This window comes from Hakea prostrata, chromosome 3 (genome assembly GCF_041222555.1).
Source record: "Hakea prostrata isolate BN-2017 chromosome 3, UWA_Hpros_2, whole genome shotgun sequence".
Taxonomy (NCBI): Eukaryota; Viridiplantae; Streptophyta; class Magnoliopsida; order Proteales; family Proteaceae; genus Hakea; species Hakea prostrata.
In genome coordinates this window covers 16,628,770-16,642,698 of record NC_142602.1, presented here as the reverse complement: position 1 = coordinate 16,642,698, position 13,929 = coordinate 16,628,770, and the positions used below count along the sequence as shown (strand labels likewise).

General features: G+C 37.4%; 2 protein-coding genes across 2 annotated transcripts; both read right to left on the bottom strand.

Moving 5' to 3' along the window:
* Positions 1-3,050: 3,050 nt before the first annotated feature.
* Positions 3,051-4,949, bottom strand: LOC149021227 (uncharacterized). Its single transcript, XM_089147070.1, has 2 exons — positions 4,364-4,949; positions 3,051-4,253 (listed from the first exon to the last, which is right to left on the bottom strand). Exons 1-2 carry the CDS (start codon positions 4,721-4,723, stop codon positions 3,642-3,644), a joined length of 972 nt encoding a protein of 323 aa, XP_089003196.1. The 5' UTR covers positions 4,724-4,949; the 3' UTR covers positions 3,051-3,641.
* A 4,184-nt stretch (positions 4,950-9,133) lies between these two features.
* Positions 9,134-13,929, bottom strand: LOC149021226 (potassium channel AKT2/3-like). The gene is given in 12 exon segments (XM_089149489.1): positions 9,134-9,493; positions 9,742-9,763; positions 9,765-10,258; positions 10,423-10,498; positions 10,616-10,807; positions 10,909-11,226; positions 11,315-11,554; positions 11,636-11,953; positions 12,031-12,088; positions 12,164-12,316; positions 12,492-12,710; positions 13,619-13,929. Coding segments are annotated over 12 exon segments (2,448 nt in total). The 5' UTR covers positions 13,840-13,929; the 3' UTR covers positions 9,134-9,356.

Below are 13,929 nucleotides of genomic sequence, written 5' to 3'. Positions count from 1 at the left end.
ATCGAAATCTCGACCGATCGACTGTCTCGCATTAAATGCACAAGACTGAAGTTTTGAACTGTTTTATCAAACCTGTCAACTATCATCCCCAGAATCTGAACTGAGGGCTACGGATCTGTTCCTTGCTTCACACTCTCAATTCTCATCTCTTTCCCACAGGCAGACAAAACCCTAATATTCATTGCTGGGTATGGACATTGCATTTTGTCATACCAGTGCTGAGAGTGAATCTGAAGGATCATTTTTTTTTCCCGGGTTTTTTTGACGAAGAACGTTACCCAACACTCCTAATCGTGAATTTGAAGGGACCAAATTTCATCACCACTAAAATATGACAAGAGGAGTAGTTTTCTCTGGAAACGTAACAAGATATGTGGAACTTGGAACTTGGAATCCCGGGAAACTTGTCCCTACATTTCGTACCTGGATCATTTCAAACTATCCACTCTAGTTACAAAATTAAGATCATATACCTTATTCTTGAGGAGAAGAATACCTTCCAAGGAAAGTTACCCTAATTAAAGGCTATGCCACCTTGTACAACTTCCAAATCCAGTAACATGAACTGTTGAGAAGATTGGCTTTCACGTCTGGAAAGTGGGAGTCTTGTGAATTGGATATGCCTTCTTAGTTCGGTGATTGCGTTCGCTTGTTTGATGAATTTTTTGAGGTGTATAGTGATGATGTTACATACAAATACAATTGAATTCATTTCAAATTTTTTCCCCCTGTATTCTGTAGTGCAATTCTCAACCCCTTCATACTTCACCGTCTCTCTTGAGGTACAAGAAAGAATATTCTTTTGCACTTGGACAATCAAATCCGATTTTGTACTCTTCACATTGAGTCTTGAGTAATCTCTTACACTTATCCTTCGAGGATCATCTACTAGGTAATTTCTCACTTTGTTTTGTCTTGCTCTACACTTCTCTTGCACTTTTCTTCCCTTTGGGTTGGGGTATGAGCCCAGCTTCATAGCTGGGTTGCACATCATTATGTATATAATCCTAGTTTTCTGGGGGAAATAGCTTGGGTGCTACGTAATTAATGCTCAGCACCTACAACAAAGATCGAGAATTCGATCAAATCGTGAGAAACAGAGTTGAGATCGAAATGGACCTTGCTTGGGTCCTACGCCATAAATGCGCAGGACCATCAAGCCATACACTTTAGGCGGTGGGATTGGAATTTCAGTCGAAATTTCAATCTCGACCGTGGAAATTCAATGGTCGAGATCGAAATCTCGACCGAAATTTTGGATCCTAAGGCCGAAATTAGCTTGATGATCCTACGCATTTAATGCGCAGGATACAAGCTTTTTCGGATCGAAATCTCGGTCAATATCTCGATCTCAACCTTTTGCAGCACAATATTGTGCATTAATTTTGCACCACTGAAGTCAAACTCCTCTTTGGGCATTGCAGTTTTCCGGTATTGAAACATCTCAAAGGTCAAATAGCTACCAAAAACTTAATACTCTTGGCTTTATGTTGGGGTGCCCTGCCTGATTGTGCCCCAAGGGGTCTTTTGCAATCTTTGTCAAAACAAAATTGAAAAAGTATCTACGATGAGAAAGTGAGATGAATTGCAAGGGTTAAGTAGTATTAGTTCAGAGTCCAAATCAGATGGATTAACCCTTGGTTTTTTACCATAACAAATTGGAATCTTTCTTATCCATAGTATTGATCAGCAAATGTAAGATTGGTTGGACATCGGCGTCAACCTTCCGGCAATACTAATATGAATCAGCTGATTCAACTTATATACCTTATATACCATTGATGCACTAAAGTAAGGTTGTAAATAAATTTTTTGGTAAGAGAAAGAGAAGATGCAATAGGGGTGACCTTGTGCCCTCCCCTACACAATGTTCAGATTTTCGAGTTCGACATTTGCAAGCATTAGCTTTGTAAACAACCAGTGCAACCACTAGCCCTGTCAGCATAGTCCCACCAGAGACCTAGTATAGTCCACAAAAGCAGACAGTAATCCAATGCCCAGGTTAAATAGCACAAAGTAAAAGCTCATCTACGTGAAATCAGTTTTAAAATTCAAAAAAAATAAAAAAAAAAAGAATAAAGAAAATTTAATCTAGGATAGTTGAGATCAATGATATGTAATTTTTTGGTAAATCAAAATTAATATATATTAGGTTTCTCTTATTATTGCATGACACATACTCTTGTATCTCCTAGAAATGTATTCATTAGGGTATAAGTGGTGGTTTATGTAGAATCTGGTTCTACCCAAAATGAAAAAGGTTTAGTACGATCTGGTATGGCCAAGGAAATTACTCCAAAAGTAGCCAATACTCAGAGACAGGTGATCATCATAGAATGACTGAATGGTCAACAAAACTGATGGACGACAATGATGACTTTCAAGCTCTGTAATTGTACGGTTAGGAACAATCAATTGTTTGAATATATACAGCCGAACAGACAGGGTAGCCTTGTCTGGATGGTGGAAACAATGCCAACTTGCTATGTATGTAATCATGAGTTATTATCATGTTTCAGTTTTTCCATGGCTCCTATCCCTCAAAAGTTTCAAACTTTACTGTGCTCTGATTCTCTCACTTTCTCTTTCCCTTTCTCTTTCTATCTCTCTCTCTCACATTCATAGACATACACAGAAAGACAAACACTTGTTTTTCTTCTTCCCTGTTACAAGAGGGGGTAGTTGCAGAGTGAGAGTGACAAATAAGGGAAGAAGGCAAATTATAGGCTTGTAGCTTATAGGAAGTTATTGAGTTCTGAGAGTTGAGAAACTTTCATAATCAATTCCATTGCTTTCAAAGGAAGTGCTTTTTAGTTTAAAGCAAACCCAGGAATCACCAGTTCCCTTTCTTTCATCATTATTTCACAAATGAAATGATTAGCAATTCACTAGAACAAGCAGAGATTTTGAAAGCTTCATCCCTCTCCAATCTCCGTTCTCCAACCCACCAAAAAGGAGAAACAGAAATAAAGAAGATTTTGAGTAAAGAAAAGGAAACACCAACAGGAAAAGTAAGTGAAGAAAGGTAAAGAAGACCACAGAGAAAAGAAAGAAAAGGATTTTTTTTTTCTTTTTCTTTTTCTTTGCTAACTTGCTTTTCTGTTATCAAAATTCATACATTCTAATATTGGATTTGTCTCTAATGACTGGTTTTGGTGACAATGTAATCAGAAGTCAAGAAAGAAGCTTCGTTTCCTTTTCTTTTTAAAATGTAAAATATTATATTATATTCCCTTTCACAAAGTAGAGGAAAGCGGTTGTTTTGCTTGAGTGAGAGAGTTGAGAGGGTCATGGGATACTTCTTAGGCTTTCTGTTGAAGCTTCTATCTGATATTCTTTCTTGTTCTTGCTTCTCTTGGACAACGATGTTACCTTCCATGAAATTCAGACCCCATTTTGATTTGATATCTTCCTTCCCGAAATTTCTTCCTTTCAGAACACTTCAAAAAGAAGAAGAAAAGAAGCTCCCTTCTACATCTTCAGAATCTTCAACTGTAGTAGCTGCAAACAAAGAGAACACAAGAAAAAGTACAAGCAAAAGTAAAGTATCACTAAACACATCAACTACCCCCAACAACTGCTTCTTCTTCTTCTCCTTTTTTCATTTAACATCCCCCCCCCCCCCCCCTCTCTCTCTCTTTCTACCTGTGACTGCAAATGTCTGAAAGCTTCTTCCTTCCATCAACAATCTCATCGAAGAAATCATCAAGCTGCCCAATGAAGCTTTCAATCCCAGATCTCAGAACCCCAAAAGAGCCCTTTAAGTTTTCTACACATTCTCGTATTCCAACTTCAGATTCAGAGTCTGCTACTCCTCCCTGAGTAACCCTCTTTTCGAGTTCTGCTCTAAGCTCATCCATAGCTACCCTTGCCCTTCTGAACTCGTACAGAAGGATCCCTGGTCTCCCATCGATCCGATTGATCTCAGTTGCTACTCTCTGCTGTAACCTTGACATGGACACCATGAAAGCCGATCCAAAGAACAAGCAACCCTCATAACCTCCTCGTCTGAAGCTTGATTCTGGCCAACAGAAAACCAATCCACAGAGCAAGATCATCAGAAGAAGTGAACTCACGTTCCTCATTGCATACAGAACGGCGCGGAAACCATAAAACCCATTGAGTCTGGATTCAATCGAGACCTTCTCATCCAACCTGAGAGACAGGGGTTGGATTCTGTTCTCCATCAAAGCCCTGTTCTCTTCTTCCAAACCCACAACTTCTCTGCGACATCCTGAGATTGCCCTGCTAATCTGTATCGTCAAAACATTTAAAGAAAAAAAAAAAAAAACTGAATGGGTTTTGATCAGAAAGCAAAGAGAAAAAAAAAAAAACAGAGAATTCTTTGAGGATTAAAATTGACCTGACGAAAGAGCTGTGGGCTCAGATTACGATGACCCTCGAGGGTTGAAGCAACCTCAGCTCCTGCAGAATAGTAATTTTCCATGCCTGAAATTCCTGCCTTGAGGACATGACAGGCTTCCCAAAGCCTAGAAGTTTCATCCATGTACTCGTCTAACCATTTTTCTCCCACAGGTAAATGAAGCTTCTGAACTAGAATTGTTAATTGGGTATGGAAGGTTCGAAGCAAGTAGAGAACCCTTTGAAGGAATTGAATTGACATGAAGTTGTTGGAAAGGAAAGAGCGTTCAAGATCGTCAATACCACGAGTGATGAACGAGTAAAAGCCATTGACAGAGGTCGTGGTGGATGAAGGATCCATCGTAAAGTTGGGGAATAAGGTAAGGAAAGAAGGTGATAAAGGAGATATTTAAATCCAAAGAAGAAGAAGAAGGAGAGGCGAAGAAGAAGAGAATTACTTAAAAGCTCAGGTTTCCATGACAAAAAAGGGTGGCTGGGAGCAATGATGAATGTTTCCTATAGAGGAGAAAGGATGATTGGGAATCTGCCATTTTCATTGTTTAATGGAGTGAAAGGGAGAGAAATAAAGGAGAATTAAAAACCAAAGTGAAAAGAACAAAATTCAAGCCTAATAGTAACAATCTTCGTGGGTTCTCCCACGTTAAACCTCTCTCTCTCTCTCTCTCTCTCTCTCTCTATATTTCCTTCCCCTTAAACCTTCTTTCTGAAGAGGTCAGTAGCAAATACGGGCCAGGGAAGAGAAGAGAAAGAGACACAATGAGAGGGAGATGCAATGAATGCATATGGGTAGAAGTATACTACACTTATATATACAAATGTGGGAAAATTCTTTGCTGTCATTCTAGAGGGGGATATCAGGATATGTGTGTGTGAGTTGCAACTTGCATGTAAATTTTGGGTCATCTAAGTTTGACTGTTTGACTGTGTTCTCTTCATTCTTTCATAATTCCCATTTTGATTTTTTCCTAGCATTATTTCCCCTTTTGAATTTAAGTGCTCTTCCTTCAATCCTCTTTTTCTTCCTCGAGCAACTGACTTTCCTTCTTTGATTTCCCCCATCGTACTCTATTGAAATTTGTGGTTTATTTCTCCTAGATAATAATCTAATTTATTTTACTTTTGATTCATTAAAGGGGAATGCATGATGGGATTCCTTGTATTGAGATTTATATCTTTCTACTAGGCAGAAAATTCTTCTTTTTAGGCTCCTCCCAAACATTCTGTTTTGATATTATATCTTTTCTGGTTTCTCCTAGAACCCATGATGCTCCCTACAAACCTTACACTGCACAAAGCCCACAGATTCATTGATCCTCAAAACAGTGTTCTTGGGTGCTTGCAAAAAGATTTAGAAGAAGATACATACTTGGGTTTACTATGATCTTGGGGTCTTTTTGTCAATATCTGTTTTGATGATCAGATAGATGCATCAGATGGTTATGGTTGTATTCAAGTTATAGGGAGCATTGTTCTAGCTCTTTTGCAGACCACCATATATTTTCTCTCCTTAATTTAGGTGATGTTAGTGCTAAGTGTTCATAGCGTTTCTAGGTGGAAGAGAAGAGCTTAGTATTTTATTTTACTTAGTTTTTTGTAGAGTGCTCGTGGGTTTTTGAAGAACTAAATGCTTGAGAGTATGTTGGTCTTTTGAGATTTCATCGGAAAATGAAGAACCAATGAATATCTGTTCAACCCAACTTTGAAAAGAAAATAAAAATAAAGAAAGATGAAGACTTGGAATTTACATTAGAAACGTGAAGACACTAGGGAAGATTTTAGTGAATCGATGAATTATGAATGAAGGGAATAAGATGAGAATGCAGATTATGTTAGCAAGGGGGGAAAAAGAGAAGGAAATAGAAAAAACATATACACATTCCACATGGTATTTGTTGTATATGAATGAAATCGAAGTCCCTTGAATGTGCATTGCCTAATAAGAAGCTCTTTCTTAGTTGATATGGACCACAGGTATATTTACTACTTGAGCAAGAATCTTCCTTCTTTAGAAAGGGTAATCCTTTTCAAAAATCAAACAGGCAACATCTCAACATCAGAAAGAGAGAAATGACCAACCACAGATTTAGTAAAATGGTATTGAGATATTTGCTTGGACATGTATGGTAGTCACAGGGGTTCTCTAGCTTTCTGGTAAAATGAATGCGCACACCACCTGTTTGTTAAAAATCCCAAAAAGGGTATTTTCCTTTGGTAAAAATTAAACAACTGTATTTACTTGTACCCCCATTCCATATAAACTGTAAAGTGAAGTTGCTACAGTAAGTAGTGATTGAAATCTACTCACTGAGATACAAGAGAGCAATTATATCATTTAAACTACTGGGTCCATTGATCTCAACATAAACGAATAGTTGGTTTCATCATGGCTTGCCTTTTTCCCACCTATATATGCGTGGTTTATACCTTAAGAGATCTTTTTTTTCTAGTGGAAATAATTCTTTTTCTCCTTTAATGATCCTAGATGAGAACAACTGGCTGCAATGCATGGTCCAGTCTAAGAGAATGAATGTTTATGAACAGGGGAAAACTAACAATGGAATTATGAAAAGTATATCCAATCAGCTCATCAGTATGTCAGGATTTTGATTTGGCAAGTCTTGTCCAGTTGTTTTATGATATTAATCCAATGGGTTTCATCCAAGTTTAACCTTAATGAAGTTAAGTGACTGCTTTTTCTGTAATAGTGTTATAGATCATCAAAGTGTTTCTGTCATTTCATGCTGTGTGATTACCACGTATAAATCAACTGGGGCCATGACTTGATGAGTTGTTGCATGTAGGCCAGAAGCTCTAATAAGAAGACATATTTAAGATTCTGTAGCTGCAAAAGAATGGGTCATCTCATCTCACCCATTAAAAACACTTTTCCCTACTCACCCACCCACGCTTACCTATCTTTCTCTTTTCACATTTTCTAAAGGACCACCTGTTTATTGACATGGGTTTTAAGAAAACCAACTTGATGAAGATCTATTTATTATGTCTTAGGATTAAAAATTGCTAGATTTAACAAAGCAAGGACAGATGGACTAGATAAGAAGGAAACCAAAAGAAGGAAAGAAAATCTTTAAAGGATTATAGAATTGTTGGAGGGATCAACCATATACATATGTGATGAGGTGTAACTAGAAGAATATTGAGGAAAAAAAGGTCAACTAGGTAGCATTAGTCATCGGAAAGAAAGGAAGAAAGAAGAAGAAGAAGATGGGACATGATGCTATGAGAGGAAGAAAGGATCAATTATTATCTTGGGCCCTAAGCCCTCTTGTTCTTTTGACTAACATTGATGGTCAGGAGGTTTGCTTTTTCATTCAATTCAACAGGAAGATCACTTTTGTTACCCACTACCCTAGTCTATACCTTCTTCTCCTCTTAAAGAGGGAGGGAAGAAGGTAACACTTAGCTTCTCAGTTGAGCACTAATAGTAAATTTGATAAATTATAGCAGTGGTAGGGTAATAGGTGGTGTGAGGAGCCTGACTTATGGTCTTTTATGGTTATGATTGTGAATTTGTGATTGAAAGTTTCACCCAGATACTGAGGGTCTTTGCTTATAATGTGCACAACTGTGCATTCCAATGTCACAATGGTGGTGGCATATCATGTTTTAGAGGAGATAGATGACAAATACAGTGAGATCTCCAGGGATGATCTGTTGATACCGACTTGGAGAATTATTAAGATGCCCACTTAAAAACTTGTTTGAATTGATCAGCTAGCTATTCTTTCATGCATAATCTGAAGGTTCTGATTGGTTTGTGAAGTTATGAAAACTCCATTTGGTTTAAGCGATCAGCTATAAGCTGCTTCTTGCTAAGAAACTGACAGACTTGACAAAAGGGAAAAGGGGGTAGGGGTGTGTAGGGTGGAAGGGGAATAGGATAGGAAGTTAGCCAACCTATAGTCACCTAGCCCAAAAAGAGTTTGATTAAATTTTTTTTTAATGTGATTATATATTACATATGTAGAGATCTTATGTCATCATTCTAGAGGGTATCTTGATAATTATGAGTACTTTAAGGTAGATGGAGTTTTTTTCCTTCCTTCTTTTGGTTACAATAGAGTTTTTTTCTTGCAGTTTTGATAATATTATTGATTGGACAAGTAAGATGACTAAAATATAGTTTGCAATTAAACCATAATAAGACAGTAGATCTTTTTTTTTTCTTTTCTTTCTTTTAACACCTTAGTGTCTACCTAAAATCTAAGGAAAAATGGTATTACATGAATTTATTTTGATCTAGGTTGCGAGAAGAGTTTATCTATGTTTAGTGGGATCCACACCAAGAAATGATTCCTTCTATCAAAATTGGCAATATTCATTTTCGTTTTCTGGAAAAGAATAGGCATAGTTTCATAACAAGTTCAAGTATTTAGAATATGCAAAAAAAATGCCTCTAGAATCATCTTCTAATAAATTCAAAACCCAATCTTTTCAAATTCATCTATTTCTTGAAGCAGTTAAAGAATTTCTTGGGAATCCTACAAGATCAATTGGTTTTCTTTTCTCTTATATATATAGTCAGAACTTCATCTTGGTTTGAGTCCTCCTGACGAAAGATCCACTAGAGATCAGATTGTTCACTGAAATCCTTAGTTGGGCAAGGCCTGGGCAATCCAAAATTGAACCAGCAACAACTTTTGAGTTTTGGTTTAATTTTTACATGAAATTTGTAAGTATTCTAAAATGAGATAGATTGAGAGAAAATACAAAAAATAAACTCAGTATAAAAATATAAAACAAAAGTAAATCTAAAATATTAGGTAGAATTATACAAAGTTAGCATCGTCTGTGTTTAAATAACATGTATTAAACACATAATCATAGTAATTTAAGGGTGTGTGAGGAGAAGTGAATATTAAAAATTCAAAAATTCCTTATAAGGTAGCAGGTTAATTACTTTTAAAATTTCATCTGTACTGATCTGGATCTCACTAAATAAAACAAGCGTGTTAAGCTAAACTGTGAAAGTTTTCATCATTAACTATGAAGAGCTTGTCGTTATCCCTAATCACTTCAATTGAGTCAACCACTGCACCTTCTTCATTCATTATCATTGCATTCCTTGCATCAAAACCAAGCTTTTCTCCTGTTAAAAAAAAATTAGTTAAAATTAAATTACAGTTCATCTATCAATACCTTATATGGCTTTTGCCATAGACCAAGACTAATACAAATTAATGGCTCTACCCAACTGTGAAGAGACAGGGAATCTCTTCACTGTGGGTTGGACCAAATAAGAGCTACTGGGTAACTTTTGTAGGGTCCAGGGCCACTGATTTTGGGCCCTCAAGTCAAAATTGGTCCTCTTTGGGCCTATGAAGGAAGGTGTCTTACCAGCAATATTTTTGAGTTCTTCCTATGGAGGTTGGCAACTTTATGAGTCTCCCTGTAGTGGTCCTTCTTAACATGGCTTCTCCTCTATATATGCTGACCCTTAAACAGCTTCTACCATTTGATATGCTCCCCTCATCATCTTCTTTCTGTTTTCTCCTTAAATACCTCTCAACAGTCTTATCTGGTAGAGTCTCGACCTCTTGCTTTTTCGCCATTGCATCCATTGGAAATCCATCCAGGTTTGCACCATTCATCACTAAGAGGTTCACCATGTCTACATGATTTTCAGATTTAGCAATCTGAAGAGCAGTGGATCCATATTGGTTCTTTGAGTCCACATTCAACCCGTATTCCAGTAGCTCCTTCATTGTAGAAATATCGTTTCTCTTGGCCGCCGTGCATAGAAGATCACCGGAAATGTGAGGATCAGAAATGGATGTCCAGTGGTAGAGGATCCCAAAAGTGGAATGATGCTTCATGGAAATTGCATCCCAAATAGGAGTATTCCCATTTACATCTACACATTTTTATGAAGATGGTAAGCAAGAGAGAGGCTCAAGATGTTAAGATAAGCAAAAGTAAAACTCAAGGCTATCATGGCATATGGGGAAAGGAAGAAATTTCTCATCAAAGATTTGGAAAGAAATCATTCTTGAATTGGTGGACGCTTTTATTATTTACCATGTATGTTAATGTTGGAGCCATGCCTGAGGAGAACCAGGACACAATCTTCATAACCTTTTGATGCTGCTATGTGCTGATGAAGTCAAAATGTCAGTAAAATGGCATAGATGGGTGATATGGAGATCTGTTTCAAAGACAATGATAGAGGAACACATATCACTGCTAGTTCTGAGAATTCAAAGAAAATTACCAATGGAGTTCTTCCTTTGGAGTCTCCAACATTGGGGTCTACATTTGCTTGCAGAAGCTCATCTAGGAAAGCAGCATTTCCAGTACTTGCAGCAGCCAACAGATTGGCATCCATATTGGGATCTCCACTAATACACTCTTCATTTTTTTCCATTGAATCATTGATGTTCAGATCCTTTAGGTCCCTGTAGTGCTGCAATAATCCATCATTTTGAAATTTGTAAGTCAACTTCACAATTTCTTAGTTACTGTAATAGCAAATGGATCAATCAACTCTTCTATGTCATCACTTACCTGAAGGAAGTTTTTATGCATGACTATGTAGTCTAGTTCTCTGTTTTTCATTTCTTCCATCAAGGTACTTGTCTTCATCCCCAAGAGTTGAGACAATGTCTTTGTTCTAAATGTGAAACTTTGAGGTCTAAGGCAAAGTGCTCCAACTTCGCCGAATATATCTCCAGTTCTTAGTGTACCTATAACCCATTCTTCTTCCCTACCGCAATCAATGATTTCTACTTCTCCTGATACTACAATATAAACATCATCGGGTGATTCGTTTTGCATTATCACATCCTCTTTTGGTGGAAGATATTCAGCCTTCATCTTTGCAACCTGATTGATCATTGAAACACTTACAGTTAGATGTTGGTATTGATGAGATGGGATGGGATATATGTACTGTAAGATCCAAAATTCTCACCAACTCCAAGAGCACTTCCCTTGACACTCCTTTGAAGAGATAAACTCTCTCCACTGTTGGTAAGAATAGGTGCTCACAGATACTTTTACAGATTGAGTTTGGAAGTTGTTCAATCAGTTTATGCTGGTTCAGACTCTCGGCTCTAAATCTTAAACACATGTAAGCCAATATATGTTCTTTCAACCTCTGAGGTAAGCGGTTCCGGCATACAAAGACAGAAGCTGCTTCTATGCTATTCCTCTGCAATAGCTAAATGAGTTAATCAAATACAGAGGGAAGTAGATATTCTTTAGATGCTGTGATTCAAAATGTTTCACTTACGAATTCCATTGTCCGGCGGGTTCCTTCAACTACCAAATTGGTCATGTTTCCAATCAAGTAGGCAGTGAGGCCAAGATTGAAGAGCATGTAGAATATGTTGAAGATCATCTCCCTAGAATTAACAGCATGCATATCACCATAGCCAACTGTTGTCATGGTAGTCATAGCCCAATAAAGGGAAGAAATGTATCTGATTCCAATACTGGCTTCTCTAAAATTTGGAATCACAGCTCCGATCCATGTCTTCCCTTCTTCTGGGTATCGATCAGCTAGCATGTAATAGAGGCATCCAGCACAATGTACCAGAAATATGGTTACCTGCATCAAGCTTTTGTTATGGTTTCTAGACTGTTTGAAAGCTACTAAACAGGTCTGATTGGTTGGAGACAACTTACACACAGAAGTCTAGTACATCTTATCCAGAAATAGCTGAATCTGATATCCTTTTCAAGCCTGAACAACTTAGACATGTAAGCCCAAGAAGCAAATGAAATTGAAACTGAGCTTGATAAATGAGAAATCAGTCACCTTGTGAATAGTTGCTTCACCCTTCTTAAACGCCAAAACCTCAGCATTCCAAGGAGACAGTAAGAAACACTGTTTTTTCCTGTAATCAAGTATCCTATGGCCTCGAATGGGATTGTGGAAACCAAATCCATGACAAACCATGTTGAGAGGTACCTGATCAGAATAGCATCCATCCATGAATTGTTCTACCAGCAACCAAGATGTGCCTACAAGAAGGTAAACCGGACCGGTTTTGAACCACTCACTTTAGTGGTCAGATCCCTGATCCGGTCTAAAATGTATTCATCAAGAATTGGGTAGGAGAAGAAAATTAAGAAATCAAACCAACCTGAAGGCAATTTTCTTTGAATCTTGAACAAGAAGCTGAGATCTTGGGTCGATGTGTGCAACAAAAAATGTCAACACAATGTCGATGATGAAGAAGATGTTAACAATATTGTCAGATATGAAGAGTCCTTCTCTTGGAGAGGACTTCATGAATGCAATCTCAAACGGGTAAACCCATACAGTGTAAGCTACCATAACCGCCATGAATGTCTCCCAACACCTGAATATTAAGTTTCAGGAGAAATAAATTTAAGTGCAACTTGTATTGAGGAAAACTATACATACATGAGCTTAGGATGAATTAAAATAGAAATTGAATTAAATTGATTTGGTTTGGTTCTCAAAGGTTAGAATTTTCGGGTTCAATTTGAGCTTTTGTGGTTAAAACCATTGAATCAATTCGACCTATTTGGTCTCAAACCAAATAAGGAACCACATAAAACTATATTATTTTTAATATTTCCATCATGATTTAAAAACTCTCTGGTAGGCTTTGTCAAGTTAAAATTAGAATTCAAGACTATAAAAAAGTGTTGCATGAGGCTATGTATAGTAGGTCGGAGAGTGTAGAACTTAGCCATGTATAATATTCTAATTCAAGGACTAAAATAAATCCAATGAGAGCCCTTAAATTAGAATATTACACATGACAGAATCGTATAATTCATTGGGCACTAACTGGGAGATTTTCTCCAAGGAGAAGAGCCAAATAGGAATATAACACTTACATTCAAAACACAGTGGGGCGAAATGAGGGTCCTGCCTCATGTAAAAGATCAAATTTCACCTGTTATCATATAATTTTGTACATGCATGCTGACATTGGCCCCTCTGATAATGTCATGCTCTCCCTATAGTGAAGTGCATTATACAAAAGGGTATGGTATTAAATTAAAATGTTACATATATTCCTGACACTGAAGCTACTTCATTTTTTCTCTGTGAGAGTTTTGTAACAAACAGGTTACAGTTAGCTTTTCTCTTTCTATAATACTACAGTAAATTATGGTTCTTCCCAATTATTTTACAATCAAAACTTAACTTATAAAGATGCTCCACATGCATGCATAGATATATTTAGAGAGACATGCCATGAATTCTACCAAGAGAGAGAGAAAGAGAGTAGACCTGTATTTGGAGGTCATGGGAGAGATGATTCTCCCTTTAGGCTTGATTTGGGTTTGATTAAAACTGGATCTACCCAAAGGAGGAAGGATGAGCTTAGAGAGGCCACGTAGGTTGAGAGACGCGGAGGCTTCATCGCGTTCAGCATCTTCTCCTCGAGTGTATAGGTGTGGTGGGATTTCTGAGTTTCCATAGTACTTCTTCTGAAAACCCATCTTCCTCATGTGAGAGCTGGAGCTTGAGCTTGAGCTTGAGCTTGAGTTATATGATACAGATCTTTTCCTCCATGCTTTTTGAGAAGAAGAGTTCAGAGA

Bases quoted from the DNA above. Each gene is read 5' to 3' on its own strand.
- LOC149021227 (XM_089147070.1), bottom strand. From the start codon at position 4,723: ATGGATCCTTCATCCACCACGACCTCTGTCAATGGCTTTTACTCGTTC. The intron at 4,254-4,363 runs GTCAATTTTAAT...TTGACGATACAG, and splicing joins GCCCACAGCTCTTTCGTCAG to ATTAGCAGGGCAATCTCAGG.